The sequence below is a fragment of the Electrona antarctica genome (genome assembly GCF_951216825.1).
Source record: "Electrona antarctica genome assembly, chromosome: 6".
NCBI classification, from domain to species: Eukaryota; Metazoa; Chordata; class Actinopteri; order Myctophiformes; family Myctophidae; genus Electrona; species Electrona antarctica.
Genome location: NC_136811.1, coordinates 22,386,651 through 22,404,566, shown reverse-complemented (window position 1 = coordinate 22,404,566; position 17,916 = coordinate 22,386,651). Strand labels below are relative to the sequence as shown.

At 40.7% G+C, this 17,916-nt stretch overlaps 1 protein-coding gene across 3 annotated transcripts; it reads right to left on the bottom strand.

Annotated features, from left to right (window-relative positions):
- Window positions 1-27: 27 nt before the first annotated feature.
- LOC306924187 (palmitoyltransferase ZDHHC3-like) lies at window positions 28-16,838 on the bottom strand. 3 transcript variants are annotated; one of them, XM_079502588.1, is made up of 8 exons: window positions 16,646-16,838; window positions 14,876-15,005; window positions 14,189-14,484; window positions 13,343-13,467; window positions 12,844-12,940; window positions 12,409-12,490; window positions 9,739-9,869; window positions 28-2,073 (listed from the first exon to the last, which is right to left on the bottom strand). In XM_079502588.1, the coding sequence occupies exons 2-8, from the start codon at window positions 14,928-14,930 to the stop codon at window positions 1,864-1,866; spliced, it is 996 nt and encodes a 331-aa protein (XP_079358714.1). In that variant the 5' UTR covers window positions 14,931-15,005; window positions 16,646-16,838; the 3' UTR covers window positions 28-1,863. The 3 variants fall into 3 exon arrangements, with proteins under 3 accessions (XP_079358714.1, XP_079358715.1, XP_079358716.1); XM_079502589.1 differs by having other exon boundaries at window positions 14,189-14,472; XM_079502590.1 differs by lacking the exon at window positions 28-2,073 and adding an exon at window positions 2,914-5,876.
- Between the last annotated feature and the right edge of the window lie 1,078 nt (window positions 16,839-17,916).

Here is a 17,916-nt window from a genome sequence, read left to right as displayed (position 1 = left end):
CACAATTCAGAAGAACTTGACAAAATGTCCAACTGTACATTTTAATGTAAATAATGAACTGTAAAATAAAAAAGTTTGTTAAATAAATGTTTACAGTTTCTAAAAAAAAGTGTTGCACCAGCGATGACACAAATGTACATTAATTTTAAATGAAAACTACAATTAATAAAATTCATTTTATTGTAACATGAAAATGACAAAATGTATGAGTGGTCCCAATAAACCCAGCATCCACTTAGCAGTTAAAAGCCCTTTTTGCAGGAGCCGTTTTCCATCTTACTCCATAACACACTCCATATCAGCATTCAATTATCCATGTTCAGTATGTCAAATGAAGACAAACTTTTGAAAGATGAATCAACGCTTGCAGATTAAAAAGAATTAAGACAATACCATGATAGTTAATTCCCCCCAATGACAGAATAAACAATTATTAAATGGATGGATTACTTTATCATTATGCTGTGGTTACAATTTGCTCCTCTATATAGTTAAGGCACACTGTGAGTCAAACTGTAATATTTACACAAGGTGCACATAATTCGTTGGAAATGTATTTCTCATCCATTAGTGCTGCGTTAACATTTCTGTTAGTGGTATTCACCTGAGACGAAAGCCTGTGATGGCGGACAAAACCCAAAACATCCAAAGACTTTGGTTAACAGTTCTGTAGATAAAAGCCCCTACAGTAAGTCCCTCAACCAGATTATATATTTTGCTAATACTGTAAACTGAGAAGATTGCCTTGGCATTGTGAATTACTAGTTTAAAGTTTGAGATAATTTCCCACATGTGATTGGTGTCTATCTTCAGTGCCAATAATCCAATGACCTGTAATGTCTTGTTCTACCGTTCCTGCCACAATAGTCAACAGTCTCCACAGGAAGATGAAAACCTCATGTGGCAAACTCCTTGTGAAAAATAATAGTCAAATTTTCTATTTAGGTCCAGAGGCGAATACTAATACTATCATGGGTGCTCAAGCACCCACATAGTTGGTGCCGCTGTTTAGGTCTAAAGAGAATTCAGATTTCATGTAGTTCCTCTATTTGAACAAACTTGTACAGGTCCAATCTACACCACCCGCTATGGCTTGTATTAGAGCAATACAGTAATTTTAGATATAATTACCATCGTAGTGACTTTCAAAAGGGTGAATTACCAATACCTAGCAACTTTAAAGTCTTGTAGTGTTTTTCCACACCGTTTCAACATGAATGGCAGTGAATGTTTAAAAATGTACGTGTAATAAAATATACACTGCATACACTTACTGTATGTACACATTTTGTTAAAGGAGAATTCCATGCTATAAGGCTATCTTACCTTTCTTTGTAGTTGTTACGTCCCCACCAAAGAGGTCCAGGTGTTTTTTTGTGCAAAAACTCCTTGTTGGCTATTTCCCCTACCATAAGCCCTCAATGAATTGCATTGAATGGGGCTATGGGGTGTTGTGCTAATTCGCTTATTTCCATCGAAATAAGTAGTAAAGTGTGCCGCTTGGGATATTATTTACATTATGAAGAGAGAAAAAAAAAATTATTTGAGCGATGGAAATAAGCGAATTAGCACCCCATAGCCCCATTCAATTCAATGCAATTCATTTAGGGCTTATGGTAGGGGAAATAGCCAATAAGGAGCTTTTGCACAAAATAACACCTCTTTATAGACCTCTTTGGTGGGGACGTAACAACTACAAATAAAGGTAAGAAAGCCTTCTAGCATGGAATTCTCCTTTAAAGACGGGGATTATGGGTTCGAGTCAAAATGAGAAATATATTTCAAAGCCAGTAAGTGTCTTACAGTCACCAGCCGACAACTGAAAAACAGCTGTCTTGAAGAAATGTCTTCCCGATTGTGGCACTAGTTGAGTGGGATCTCTATGACATCTTCCTCAATGATCTCACCTTGGAAGACCACAGGCTCATGACCAGGCGGGTTCTTCTTACAGCTGAGCCCAGCGAAAGGGCTACACCAGGATAACGAGAACCGCCCACCAAATGCTGCCTCCATGGCCTCCCAACATGGAACCTTACCCCACTTCCCAGTCTCTCCTTTCAGACGCTCTATTCCCTGTTGAAGACAAAATAAAAAGATGAAGAGGAGCTAAAAAAGAATAAATGGACATTTATGATGCACGTGTAGTAATGACAATGGAAACAATATGTACTTTTTTTTTTCGTTACACAAATTTGTAATGGGCCACTTTCTGTGATGCAAATAGTTTAGGCGTCCAAGGACGTAACGCTTACTTGCGAGGAACAATGCTTTTTAATCCACGATATATTTTAATTGCTTCAAAGAAAGTGCAAAGATTAATTCATATACGTAGTGAACATGCACCACAAAGTGAAGAACAGTAGCCTATGGGTATAGCACATAGACCACAAGGTGAGAAATACTGTGCACATGCATCATGCCATTAGTCACAAGACTCACTCATTGATCTAATGTTCCTTAGACTAACTGAAGTGTGCATGCTTTTGAAATGTGTTACTTTAAGCTTGATGGAACAGCCAGTGACCTCTGCTGCAAGCTTACCTCTGTCCATTTACCAGGATAACACGTCTGACTCAAGACTGTCTGACTCAAGAGTTGTCTGCCGTTATTGCCACATTGAGTATCAATCAACCAAAGCAAATGCATGAGTGCAGACAATGCCATCATATAAAACAAATTATCTGATCTCAGACCATATAATGACCAATAAATAAACTGAAAAAGACAAAGAGCTGGATAGAAGATATGAGTGCTAAAATACTCAAATCACTTTAAACAAACAAATAATCATTACCATGCCATAATAAACTGCAATACAGGTAATTGGTTGAATAAGTAGTAATTGACAGAATTAGGTAGAATTGTGCCACCTCCCAGTCCCAACATACATACACAAACACACAGAGAAAAGGGTTGCATTGCAACTGAGAAATATTTATTCTCTGCGCATGTGCTGAAATACTTTGAAAATATGTAGAAAGACTTAAAATCTCAAGTAAAAAAGAAACCAATATCTTTAACATCGTTCTCACACCAGCAATACAGTACTTAACATTAGCATACCAGCAACCTTTCATCTACATCACTAACGCCAGGATTCCACCAGGCACGGATGGATCTTTGACGGTTTTGTTCCATTCACCGCACAGCCTGAAACCCTGCCGGAAGCCTTTCAAAAGTGGAGCATCCGCAGCATGTCTTTCAACATCGAGTTTGCCTTTGATAATGACCATTCATTATTAAAATGGTTAATTTAATGTCATGATTTAGTTTGGAAATAAAATGGTTAAAAAGCAATTATGTGAACAGTTCATATGAGTGGGCCATCGAGAACTATCAAAGACTAGATGGCCATGAAATCTTTTCACCACATAAAACCTATGTTTCACTGACCACTCCTTTCTTTCCTCTACACTAAATCCCTTCGACAAAAATAGCTGATCTAATATTTTGCCAAAATGTTTGCCCACAAATAATTATGCTAGGATTCAAGTAGTTAAAGTCGGACTGGGATCTCGTATACTGCACCTACAGTAATTGACATTATTGCCGGCACTATGACACAGAAAGTGTATTCTGAATCTGAAGTGTGCCATCTCAGCTGCTGTCAAATGAGCCAATTCATTTCATTCTTAATTAAATTGACCATTAATTGACAGCACTGAATAAAAGAATATTAGATATGTCCCATTTACAACTTCACATGACACTCAATTCAGACCGTTTCTTACAGCAGCACCAATTTACTCCTGCAGTTCTCGTATTGAATAAATGGGAGAAGGCGAGTCAAGGATGAACTTGACTGCAGGTAATGCGTAAAAAAGAGACGGTGCATATTTCTTAGCAGAGAGGTGCATATTTCTTAGCAGAGCAGAGCTCTGTGACACGTCTGGTGGAATAACAAACATTGTCTACTCTAGACGGAGACGATAAGATCTGTCCGACTGTCGTGGAACACGACGAAGTCTCACCCAGTGGAATCCAGGTGGAAGCCTTCCTTCAGCTATATCATGCATTCAAATAACAAATAGTAAACAGAATAGAATAACAAAATGCACACCCTTGAAGATAGAGCAGCTCACACAGGATAAAGTCATAAAACAATAGATAAAAAAGTGCAAGACAGCAATATTGTAAATATGGAGAAAATAGTGAAAATGGACTGTTAAAAATTAAACGTATTTAGTGTTTTGTTAGAGCAGACAGTCCAGCTATCCTGTGATCCCATAGTAAGAATTTATATTTTATATATACTGTGTATATACTATACATATCCTTTTGATCCAACATCCTCCACCAAATCAATATTTTATAAAACAGTGTTATTAATTATCTGAGGAACTTGTCAGCTTTTCCAAGCAAATTCATGATTTAAGGACTTAGTACATTTGGCACACGCGGGCAACATCAAAACAACACATAATGTAATTAGACTGCTCATTAATCTGTCCGTTTTGGTGTTCATGCATACACAGACAGCGACAGTGTTACTGCAGGAGACAAGTTACTTCCGAACCAAGGAAAACAAAATGTTTAAACCTCCTCTTCAAGAGTCACGAAGCACAATACATTTCTGACAACTGCATTTCACGGTTCTTGATTAAAGATGAAAAGAGCTTGATAATCACCTTTCAATTGCACTTGATAGAACCCTTTGAAATATCACATTCATCAAGTATGTTATTTGCCACAGCCAAAGTGAAATGACAATTGTTTGGATTGATTCTGCTTTGTGACATGAACAAAAAACACTCCCTGGTTTGTACTGTAAAATATCGGTTCCCTCCAACAACGAGTACGTTTGTGTCAAGCATGTATCATAAAAGGAATCAGAGACAATGTTTCAGACTTGAGCAAAAGACTTTGCCCTTTCAAATATTTAAAATGGTAATGTGTCATTTGTATCAACTAGAAGGTGCTTGTGTTCCCTTGTTCAACTAAACACTTACTGGTATGTAACATTTTGTCCTCGTTACCATCATAAAATAACCTGGAAATATCTGCTGGAAAAGTTGAAAATAATGTGAAATAAGTTAATGTAACACTAATGTACCACATGCCTGAGGTCATCTGTTTTGAAAGTCACTTAAATAACTCTGTAACAGGCTCCGTGCTTTTGTTGTCATGCAACTCTGCATCCAACTTAATTTGTGTTTTGTTTTGGCCTTGTATGTTGCAGGGTAAAAAGGACGAGTGTGAATAGTTAGACTTTACATTTTAAATATTTGAAACCATTTACAGTTTGTCTGTTGTTCCCGTCTGTAACATTCAATAGAAAAGGTAGTGTCTGACTAGCACATGGAAGACTTCAGAAAGAGCATAAATCAGGAGGAAAGAAAAGGCTTAATTTATCACAAACAGAAAATAAAAAATGTAGCTTGGAAAGATCCCCCAGTATATTTATCAGAGTTTACAAGCAGGATTCACAAGTTTAAAAGTGTTTCTTTTTCTCTGCAACTCAGGTCATTCAAAGGCATTAAAAAAAAAAGAAAGGCGCACTTGCTTGGCAACACAAAAAGCAGGTGAGAAGCTGTCCATGGTTAGTGTGGGACTTACAGTACAATCATGTTCAGCACTGGGAATAAGGTACTGCCGGGTTTTTCATATGTTGAGCTGAGCAGGACAGGAGTAGGGCATGGAAGTGTGTGGAGAATGCTCTGCTCTCCCCCTTCTCAGTTTGGGTTTGAAGCAGCTGGTTGGTTCCCTGTGCTGAGTTCTCACACCACATACTGGTATGTCTCAGCCTTCCCATGGTCAGGGGTGGAGACGGGACTAAACCATAATATGGAGAAGGGATGTCCAAATACCGCTCTCAAGTTCATCCACTTAGTTTTTTTAGCCCATCTTCTCTCTTCCTTTTTCAACTGCTCTATGCCCTGAAAACGAGAGACAACCAAACTTCAGTGGGTGTGCGTTCGTGAGCAGCGATCACAGGCCACATGAGTTACGGAGCTGCTTTCGTTTTCTGGTATTGGTGTTAACAACTTCGTTCAAATGCCTATCCTCACCAATGTATTTATTTGAGGTAATAACAAAACCGATGACAGCAACTATGAGGCCAGAAACCCACATAAAATGCTATTATATTGCTCTGTATTCTATTTCACACTCCCCGTTTTCAAGTTGATGAGCAACTTGACAGAAAACACCCTAGAGTTGCAGACAAAAAGAAATTAGAAGCAGGAAGAAAAGTGAGTTAGTTCATTGTAGATTAGTGTAGTGAGCATAGCTTTAAGAATGGAGAAGTTCTCACAGATACTGGAGGAAATACTACACATTCACACTAATGTCTCCATCTATCTATATGATTTCAGGATGTCATCAAAACATTAGAGAGAAAATACTGATTCCTTCTCAGACTGATACATGGACACATCTCCTTGTACATGGGAACATGTGTTAAACCATCATTCAAGTACACTAATAAAACAAAGACTAAATCTTTTGGTTTGTAAAATACATTACACAGTACAAGGGGGAGCATGGAATCTGGAACAGATTCCTTAATCACTGCAGTCAAGCATTAGCAAGGATCAGTCAATAGGCCTAAGACTACACAGGATAGAGAGGATAGAGAAGACATGTGGGCTCAATGAAGGAAGTACCTAGTCTCTGCAGTATGTTAGATTACAGATGTGTAATCTAACAGGATGTAAAAGGTAGCTGCCAAAGTACAGGATTGTGTACAGTAATAGGCACTGGCAACTGTCAATGATATCCTGTGAACTGCAGGGTTTTCTCAATTCCCTGAATCTGTTGATACTGGACAAATCCACTGGCTCTGCAGAGTAAGAGGCTGAGGCAGGCAGCAGGGGAGAAGAGTTGTCATTATCCAATGAAAATAAAAATGCATTCTCAGACTTTTAGCAAGATGCATGCATGCACATGACTGGATGCGATTTGTCATCACTTTGTCTCTGGCATCGTGCACAGTGTCTCTGGCATCGTGCACAGGGTCCTCTCTTTCCCTCAGTGACGCCTAGAAGGCAGCCATCATGCATCGTGCAAAAGCATTGTAGGCGGGAGCTGCCTTTGACACTGATGCTGCGTTCGACACTGTAGTAGGCCATAATATGGCCTACTACAGTGTCGAACACAGTAGGGACCATGGGAACGCATATTATGATACAATCCTGCTACAGACTAGAAACTGGGTTAGACTTTCTGGCACAGTCCTTAATTGGTTTGAATCGCATCTCCAACTGAGGGACAATTGTGTCTCCATTGGCAACTACACATCGGAATGAAACGCTATCACGCGTGAAGTGGAGTTCTCCAAAGTTCAATGCCCCTTTTATTCACGTTTTACAGGCAAAGAAAATTCAAAATAGGGTCCAATAGATCATTTGCAATATTAGTGCATTGACTGGATTACTTCAATTTAGCAAAGAAGAATCTGACATAACTGTCTTGGTTATCTTGGTGTAATTATGGATTCACAAATACATGTATTGCCCACAGCAAGTCAATAACAAAATCAGCCAATTATCATCTTGAAAATATAAGAATTTAGGGATTAACGTCAAAATAAGAATTACCCATGCTTTTATCTCTTAACAGGTTAAATGTAATGTAATGGTCTTCTCTCCTCAAAAAAGTCAGACAGCTACAGCTCATTCAAGAAATATGAACACATTTCAGCACCACTCAATGTTTTAGAGCCAAAACGCATCTCTGCCTTATTTTTGCATAATTATCCCTAGAGAAGTCTGACATGTTTTTTATCTCCACTCGGCTGGACAGCCTAAGGGTGGAGATTGAAAAGGTTTCACCCCTATCCATCTGTGTGTGCCTGTCTGCAAATCATTTCCGGCACCACAATTTTCAAACCGGCCTCATGGCGGCACTATAGCCTGCTTCACGTTTAGGCCAATTTTTAACCCTAAGTGTTCCCTGAATTCCTAGGCTCATGACTCAACTCCCCATACAGGCCAGTAATTTCACATCCACCCAGGGGGCACACTAAATGCAACAAGCACTGATATAAATAGGTTTTCAATGTAATGGGTCCTGGGAACCAGGGATGGTCTTTTAGATGGGTCCCAGGGACATTTTAGACGTACGGAGTACAGTATTGCATCCCAGGATACCCAGAGGGTGACATCATTGCTTTCTCAATTTAGTGAGTCTAATGATGCAGAATGCAGGCTATTTGCATCACTGCACAAGTCACCGTTTGTTGCAGGTGATATATTATCGTTTTCCTGCAATTACATTCAAAATGTTCATAGAAGAACAGCATCTCTCTTCAACGCAACATCCAATAGAATCATCCCCAAATGGTAATCACATGTTGAGGGGACTCAGAGTACATCTCCAAAACAACCAAAAGTTATTTCACTTGTGGCCCTAGGGGGGTGCCACGAACACAAATAGTAGCACCGTCTGTTGTGCAAACTATACTGTGTTTCTCCGGGTTCATCCCATAATTGACACAGCTCTTGGTAGGCAACAGCAACGCTGCCTGGAGGAGAACTGGGCTCTGAGGAACGCACTTTTCTAGTTAATTTTTTCTCGCTTTTTCCCCCACTATTGTTTGGAATTAATGATGTTTGTTGCTGAAACCTTGCATCTCCCCATTTCAACTTTTAGCCCAATCAGCAATAGAAAGCCTGCAGTTTCTATTAAGTTGGATTCCCCATCGATGTGAAGGTACATAGGTTGAAAAGTGGTGAAGTGGTCCTTTAACAGCTTGAGACTAATTAATAACTACATTGGATCCACTGAACTTTTTTCAATTTCCTGAAAAGTAATGGTTTCCAACCGACCATGACAATATCAAAGGTGCTATACAAACACAAAACCCCTTTTCATGTCATAAATCATGTCATAAATGTTATTCTTGTCTCAGCCTCAAAGCATATCAGATCCCAGATACATGTTGCAGAGTCAGAAGAATCACACTTGTGTGAAGTGAGGGTCGCCTTTGTATGTCACAGGGGGCATGAATAAGGCAAACATTAAAAGTCCATAGACTTGGCTGACACATATATACCCCTGTCTAGGACATTTTATAATCAAGGAAGTGTCTCACTGTTGAGTGGAAGAAAGAAAGGGCTTATAGGAGATCCCTGGGCAGCGCCATAGATGTTTCTCCACCATCAGTCAGTGATTTCATTAGTCTTGGAAGAATGGTGGTAATTAAACATCTCTCTACCAGCACTTGACACTCCAGGAATCAAGGAATTATTATTAGTACTATAATTAGTAGTAGCGCATGGTGCCCTAGCACACAATCAACACTTTAGTCATAGTGTTCTGCATTGTGGCAGTTACCTTTACCATAAACAACATAATCCTCCATGTCATTGAGTTACTTTAGTTAGTGGAGTGATTTATGTTAAGAAATGAACCTCAGGTAGCAGATAAAGAAGTATTACTGTGCCGTTAACCACTTAGACCCTTCTATAATACTTGGTAAAACAGACCTGAGTAACACTGTACGTGATGTGCCCCCCCCCCCCCCCCCCCCTCTACACCAAATCTCTTTTCCAAAAATTGCCGATTTACAAGTGCACAAAGTGATACGTTGTGAGCTGGTAAATCGGCAATACTTCACCCCAGAATAAGGGTGATGTGGTTAGATTATTAACAGAGATGACAGGTTCTAGATGCACCATTAAAGAAGCAAAAGCGGCGGCAGTGGGGAGCAGTTCTGGAGGGCTGAGAAGAGGAGAAAAAGGGGGAGAAAAGCAGGAGCAACCTGGCCGAGCACCACGTATACTGGGGTCAACTTACGGTCTCATCGGTACAGATGGAATGGACCTGGGTGCCGAACATCACAGAGGTGAAGATGAGGAAGAGGAGGGCCTCAAAGCACAGGAGGATGAGGAGGATGACTGTTGCTGGAGGAGAGAAGGAACTGCACTCTGGGAGATGGGAGGGAAGGAGGAAGGTGAAGAGGTAAAGCAGAGGAAGTGAGGAACTGTGCCACACACCACTCAACCTAACTCCCATTGACCAAATTGCACATGGTGGACAATTTGCTCTTACATCATACCAACCAAAGTATGTCACTGGGAATCAGCACCGTAGAAGAGTTGTGACACGCTTTGATCTCGCCGCAAAGCGGGGTGCTATGGGCTATAGTTCCAAACATTGTAAATATCCCATTGAGATAGAATGAAGAATGAGCACTTCCGCATGCCATTATTACAATGGGAGTCAACGTGTTGGTGTCGTCACTCTCATACTAGATCACGATGGTGGGAATGAAGTAAGAACAGAATGGCCCCTGTGTGAATATGGTCAATTATGAATTAACGGCACTATGGTATGTAGGAAACAAATGATTTGAGGCAACTACGTCAACATGTATGACCAACATGTATGACCACTGACCAGCTGTAATTTGACAATTGTACTCTTGTTCTATATGATCTCAACCACATTTGTTTTATAGTGGATCACGCCCTAAGCGGTTATGCAAGGGATAATGCATGGCTAGGTGGTCATTGTTGATAAATAAATACAGACAGGGTGATTAATCACCGCCGTACCCTGAAGGTGATTTATAGTATATAAACAATTTCCACCTAGCCATGCAGTATCCCGCTTATTACACGGCTCCTTAATACATAAATTATTAAATTGACCCAAAACACAACAAAACGAGGTATTTCCTTGCTTACGGTAATGAAAGTATTCCATAAGTGTCTCACTGGCCGTCTGCCCAGCTGCAGCACAGTTGGAAAACAAGGAAGTGAGTTGATCAAATTAATCAAATCAATTTTTGGGTATGGCATTGCCTATTTCTCGCTTCAAATGTTTTCAAAAACATTATTTTTGAGAGCAATGTTTAGCTGTAAATTACATTGTGTGTGTTTACATGGCTGTCATGTTGGATACAGCAGTAGATTAAGCAGCGCAGCACGTGCTCTGATGCTTTGATTGCCTAAGCGCCGCAGTGTTCTGTTATAGAGCGGAGCTGTCCGTTATCAAGAAATAACACACCACTGGATTCAACGACTGACCGTGTAATAATACTATATTATATATTACTGTTGCCTCAAAGGGTTTGTTATACTGCATTTAGGATAGGGAGAGGAATACTATGATCACAGGTTCCAGTCCAGACAGCTTTATGCTGACCATTTGAGCAGGTCTGACAAGCTGACTACAGAATTACAGACATTCCAATTGAAACAAGGCTTTCTTACAAGGTTATGTGATGAATTGAGCATGGCTGCTTGGGATTTTAATTAAATGAGCTTGCATCTAGTAGTGCTTGTATTTCAGAATGACAGTTATTTTGTTCAGTCGACATTTCATAGCAGCCATTTGGGAGATCAAGGATGATTACAGAGATATTGGATTGGGTACTGCCACCTTTATCTAACAGAGAAATGCAGGGTCTATAGGGCAAAGCAGAAGCACTGCCATCTCCATTCCAAATGGACAGGAGAAGAAGATAGAAACTCTAATGAAAACACTTAGTAAAGGCAACAGTCTTAATGTACAGTACTTCATTCATTGTGCACAATGTTGTGCATTTAAGTACAAATCCGGCTTTACTATGATAGGTCCCGACTCGTGAGTCGTGACTCAAAAACCATTTTACATATTTTGAGCATTTACCATATTTATATGCTTAGCAAAACATTGCAACGTAGTGTCTAAGCTAAATTAATGATATTGAATATTGACTGGAATGGAAGACAGCAAACTGGATTGTATCCTCAAAATATGACACACAAACTGCACATCACATGTACTTCTCAATAGGACATCATACTGTTCTCTCAAGCAAACTAAGGGATGCTACAATTATACTGCGGACTAGCAATAATTTATCCTAGAACTGAGTAAATGGGATACTATAACCGAGTAAGCACATCTGTTTCCATATTATCACAAACCTGGTTCGTAAAACATGTCATAGACAGGAAACTGTTAAAACAAAATATAAACACAAAGTCAACGGGACATTCAAGCATTATGCAAAGAAAAAGAGACAGATGAGAAGGTGTTGGGAGAGAGAGAGACATACAGGGAGAGAGAGAGAGAGACATACAGGGAGAGAGAGAGAGAGAGAGAGAGACATACAGAGAGAGAGAGAGAGAGAGAGACATACAGGGAGAGAGAGAGAGACATACAGAGATGGTTTATTACGTAAGGACACCATAAAAGCACAATTAAAGCATGACTGTCTGTCTCACTTAAGAACACAGCTCTTCATTTCTTTACTCAGCTGCTGGATACGACTGACCTGGATACGACTGACCTTCAGACAGCTATGGATAACGTGTAAAACTAAAAATATTACAAATCGACTTGAGGCAGAGGATGTTGAAATGTGTTTCACTGAGATGGCTGTTGCCTTTTGGAAACCAAGAGTAGACTGACCCTGTTGTTCAATGACCACTGTGTTGAGGACTAAGTTAAAGAAGCCATGCAACAACAACTTACTTGTCCAATCATCTTCAAAGCAGTATAGGAAATGGAAGACCACCATTACCAAACAGTGGAGGGAGATGAGTGCAATGTACATCTGGAAGAAAGTACAAAGAGACGTGAGCTTCTACATCTCTCTCTGATCCTCTGTTAATTAAGTACTGTTAATTTCCAATGTAATTCTTTTCAGAGTGAAGCAGCAGTGCAGAAGAAACGAGAGCGCAGTCCGTGGCTGTACGTGTGATCACCTTCTCGACTGTGGCTGGAAAATGATTAGAATCCATTGCAATGATTTGGCGAGTCTTACAAGATAAAGTAATTAACTAGTTCAGTACATTTGGCTGATTATTACTCACAACAGTTGAAGAATATCTGTGTATGCGTGTGTGCACGACTGCACGTGTATTTACAAATAATTATTTGTGCCCAGCATCAAGGCAATACACTTACTGTGAAAAGCACAAAGTACTTCTGGTTGGTCTCCCCAACACAGTTGTTAACCCACGGACAGTGGTGGTCCATCTTTCGTATGCAGCGTTTACAAACACTGTTAGGAAGCAAAGAGAGTGTGTGTTGTGATGTGACGGAACAGTGGCATTCTGATACACCGCATTCCGACTACGTGGCTTCCGCGTGCAGTTAGGATTAGGGTATAGCAGGCTTCAGAATGCTGGTTTGTAACCGATGCGACATGCTGTTAGCCAGCAACACCGTCGTACTACATACAGTACATAGTATAAAATAATCTTCATGGCAAGACTAATAGAACGACAGATTCATACATTACAGTCAGTGTGCCATACTTCAGGGACAACCATTTCTAGTTCACACACCATTTTGACTAGAAGTGTACCTAAATATTCTGCACAGGGTGAACGGAAACAAAACACTAGCTCTAGGCAAGGAAATGAAACCTAAAAATGTTTCACTATGAACCCCTTCACCTCACCTGCAGTGGTGAGCTCGATCAGGTTTGATGCTGCAGCATTTGGGACACTTGTAGACCACCTGTCCCGGTTTCAGCTGAAGGCTCTCTATGTACTCTTTTGTAGCGTTCCCTTTCTGCACGGCCCCCTAGAAGGACAGATGAAAGTATGGCAGGTGACTCCAGGTTACACTGTAGCCCATTAATCATTACTAAGGCTGCAACGATTAATCGTTAGCAACTAATTATGGGCGTTACTGTTTTTTCCACTTAACCTACTACGCTAAAGAGGAGTGAGGCATCTCTCTTCCCTTACAATCTGTTGATAGTTGCACATGCACAGTAGTGACTGCAGAGCAAAATATAACACATAACAATGGTGGGGCACCGTTCCGTTCCGTCCCTGTGCGTGCACGTCAAAAAATTACTGGCACCACGGTGTGGTACTGCGTTCTACGAGCATGACACCACTGCATGCAAGTAAATAGTAATTATGGTGTTGTACTGTAAAGGCTCATACATAGTCTGGATTTTCGGTGGTTAGGTGACCACCGAACTACAACATGACGTCACGAGCCACGGTGAAGAGCAAACCACCACCACCGCTCCAGCCCTTCTCTCTGTTTTTACTCACCACCGCTCAACGTTATTTGGTCACCTCACCACCGGAGCGGTCACCTCACCACCGAAAATCCAGACTATGAATGAGCCTTTAGTGTTGCAGTGAGATGAGGGTTCTGGGACAATATTAACTAACCCTATGAACATGCAATGGCAATAGTGAGCTAGACTTCAGATTCTGCACAAACCTAACATCACCAAAGATCCACTTGCATACATGCCAGTAAACATAACACAAATGCTACTCACTGGGTCGGTGCACATGGCCCTGAAGTGCGAGGCGAGGGCAAGGAAGGCCAGACTGTTGAACAGCGTTCCATTCACGATGCTGTACAACAGGTTCTTGGAGGGGAGCAACATTACAAACAGCACCACAAACTCGGCGTAGAACACCAGCAGCCAGGTGATGACAGCGCACACGATGCCACAGGCGTCCTTGATGAACCACATGGCCGTCGACGAAGACGCGGCAGTGATGATTTCTTTGGAGATGGGGATACGCTGCTCAGACTGTAGAAAGCCGCTGTTGGCCCCTGTGTGCAGGCCTGTCAACAATTATTACATAATGGCCCCATCTCAATTATTTGAGATGATAGCAATTATTTTTGCATAAATCGACAGAAACAGTAATGTTTCAGCCATCTGTATGAATTCATCTGTTGAAAAATGTACCTACATTTTCAGAAATAAGAGGAAAATGCAGATCTACAAGCTCGTGGCTAGTACATCTGCTACTTCCACTTGTTTTGTGTTAGGTTTTTAAATATGGCCTACTTTGGTCATAGTTCAATATTTATTTTGATTATACGGTACTGGTTATTGTCACTTCTTTGTATATTGAAGTTACAAATCCAAGATTATTACTATTTTTAATGTCAAAAACACAACTAAAATCGTTACTCGTCAAGTAAAATGTCATGATCATGACAGCCCTACCAGTGTGCCCGCGGCCATGCTCCACATCTCTGCACCTGTGCACCGGGCTCTTCATACTGCATCCACACCAGGTACTGTAATGCCACTGCCACTGAACCAGCTGTGCCTTCAGCCTACAGTCACCGCATTGCTGAGAGACAAGGAGGAAATAATGAGTGTCCGTTTTGATTATGTCAGGCGGTGAATATTACAAAGGTCCTACAACCACACCTGGCGTCCTTATTCAGTGCACGTCAGGTGAAATCATTCAGAAATAGCAAAAAGACAAAAAAAATAAAACAGCCGAGAGCCGATCAACAATCAACAATCAAAGTTGCAAAGCATCACTCACAACATTCTGTGTGCTTATAGATCAGCTATGATAAAGTATATAAGTGGTTTATGAGGCATAACCTGAGGTTTGGTGTATGTTGTGCCATCATGACTTGGTTCAGTTTCAAGCGTACTTAAAATTAAGTATTGTGATATGGGTCTAAAGCTTAGGGGGTACTTTTCTACTGGTTACTTACAGCAATATACATAAATTACAACTGAAATTACAACCAAAATAAATACCCCCCAAGTTTTTTCTGTAACTATACTTTTACTGATCTTAGACAAGATCTCTTGTATAGTATTGCAGGTCTTTGGTGAAATGAATACACACGACTATAATGGAAAGTGTTATCCTTTTATAATTATTGGATGACTGTAACTCTGTACTTTATGCAAACTGCTATTCAATCAACCGTTCCTCCTGCAGGATGTGCTGAGATATTTAGGGAAACAGTTTGGCAGACCTCACATCTTTGCAAATTTCAGTATTTAAAGAGCTTAGCTTATAGTTATAACAACATTTCAGTCTGCTATATAAAATATAGTGTAATCAGGGGGAACGGGCGGATTTATGCAGACAATGATTATAAAACTACAGTACAGTACACACACAAACACACTGGGGCTAATGTGTGTAAGAATTCCAGCAATGTCTGCATCTCATGGCACAGATACCAAAGGTTGTGACTGGTCCATATTCAGTGTCATCAGTCAGAGGTCAAACGCAGCAGTAACAGCAGCACATGCAACATTACCCCTAATTTATCGCTCTAGTTATCATTAGCTTGTGTGTACATCTGTTCTTTTTTCAGTAAGCAACACCGCTGTGTGATGGAATATGAATCAATGGTTCAACCTGTGGGTTGGGACAGGCGGGGAGTCCCCACATGATTTTTGGGGAGTCCCCACTCCCCAGATGACAATTTAAGGACCTTTAAGACCTTTTTAATACCTGAAAAAGACCATTACTGCATCAAAAGTAATCAAACTATTCTACAAAAACGGCCAAACATTGGCCAAATAATAACAGAGCTTGTCAAACAAAATGTAATCCCTCAACTCCTACATTCCATGTGCTTGTCAGGGTGGGGGATCCCTAGTTCAAATGTGATTCTTTTGGGGGGTCAGCTTGAAAAGGTTGAGGACCACTGGCATAAATGAATGTTCATGCTGCTTCTACGGACTGCAGTGTGACTCAGTGCATGCATGGATGGATGGATGCTCGCTACCACTAGGCTAGCCACGTAAACCGAGGCATCTTCTACTGTTAAAACACCAAAACGTTGCGTAGGTTAAGGCGGAGTAGCGTAGCTAATTAACGTTATTTACCAAGTAGATTAGCTGTTTCATAACATAGGCCATATCAAAAATAAAATCTCGCCGAAACCAAAACCAGTCCAGCAGCATTAGCTTTTTAGCTTAGCACGCCTGCTAACGTGCATTGAGCAACCTCACCTGTTTCCACGTAAGTCTATGTGAGGTTTAGAATGCAGGGCGAGTTGCCCCGGCAGTGCTTGACCGTCTTGATAAACAGCCTGGTTATATTAATGCATTGTTCATTATTATTGTGAGTCGTTCCTTCCTGTTAAAACAGAAGAAAGAGTCCTTGTTCCGTATTTTAATGGTGGTAGTAACCCCTAGTACCCAGAGCCGCCCCCTACCTAACAACAACATGACGTATGAGGAAATTAATTTGAAAGACACGCCCCACCCTAAACAAAATCCATTAGAGCAGTGGTTCCCAAAGTGGGGTCCAGGGACCCCCAGCCCCCAGGGGTCCTTGATGGAGTTACAGGGGGTCCAATCTCAGAGTTTACAATTTAAATTGGGGGTTCCAGAGATAGAAATGCCATTAAATGGGGGTCCATAGACTAATGCATGTCAAACTGGGGGTCCTTGAAATTAAACGGGTTGAGAATCACTGCTAGAGCCGTCAAAATCTTCTCTTATGGGGGTCCCTGGCATATAATTTCAAATGGGGGTCCGTGGGCTAATTAGTGTCAATGTGGGGGTCCTTGACATGAAAAGGTTTGGGAACCACGGCATATAGAGGGTCTTCTACAATAAGGCCTAAAAGCTAAAACCCTATGCTAAAACCACACATCTCCTAAAACAAGCTGTTTCCACCACTGCAAAATGGAAAATGCAACTCTACTTTGTAGAGCTGCATGCTGCTGCTGAGTGTTGATACTTTATTAACAGTTGCATAAAAAAGCACAGAGGATTTAACCCATTTAGACCTGAGGCCAATTATTCCTTATTATTATCCTTCTAAATCCTGATAGACCTTCAAATATGAATTCAAAAATTGCGAAAAATGTATGTTGGTACTGTACATAGCAACAACTACAGTAGTCAACTACCCAAAAGTTCCTGTACTGAAAGGTATAGAGTTAGACAAGAGTTTCCTGTCCCAGACTCCCAACCCAAGAAAGCCTATGGCTTGTTTCCATTGGGGTCCTTCATATTCAATTCATAGGAACATTTAATGACATACAAATATACAGTATGCAAAAACATAATCAATGATATAAGATTGTATGCACATTGCACACACACTTGGCAAGTTCATTCCTAAAAAAAATGTTTTCAGTACTGTGTTGGTGCCATCTACTGGCTGAGAGCAGATGAGCCAGCTGTGCCACTTCAGGCCCACCTGAATGACCTCATAAAAGTTACTGGTTGAGAAGCTGCCAAATCATTCTTCTGAAGGAGGGTATGTGTGA

Coding starts and splice junctions, on each gene's coding strand:
- LOC306924187 (XM_079502588.1), bottom strand. CDS start 14,930: ATGAAGAGCCCGGTGCACAGGTGCAGAGATGTGGAGCATGGCCGCGGG. Junction 14,485..14,875: donor GCATGGCCGCGGGCACACTG/GTAGGGCTGTCA, acceptor AATTGTTGACAG/GCCTGCACACAGGGGCCAAC. Junction 9,870..12,408: donor CTTTGAAGATGATTGGACAA/GTAAGTTGTTGT, acceptor CCCATCTCCCAG/AGTGCAGTTCCTTCTCTCCT.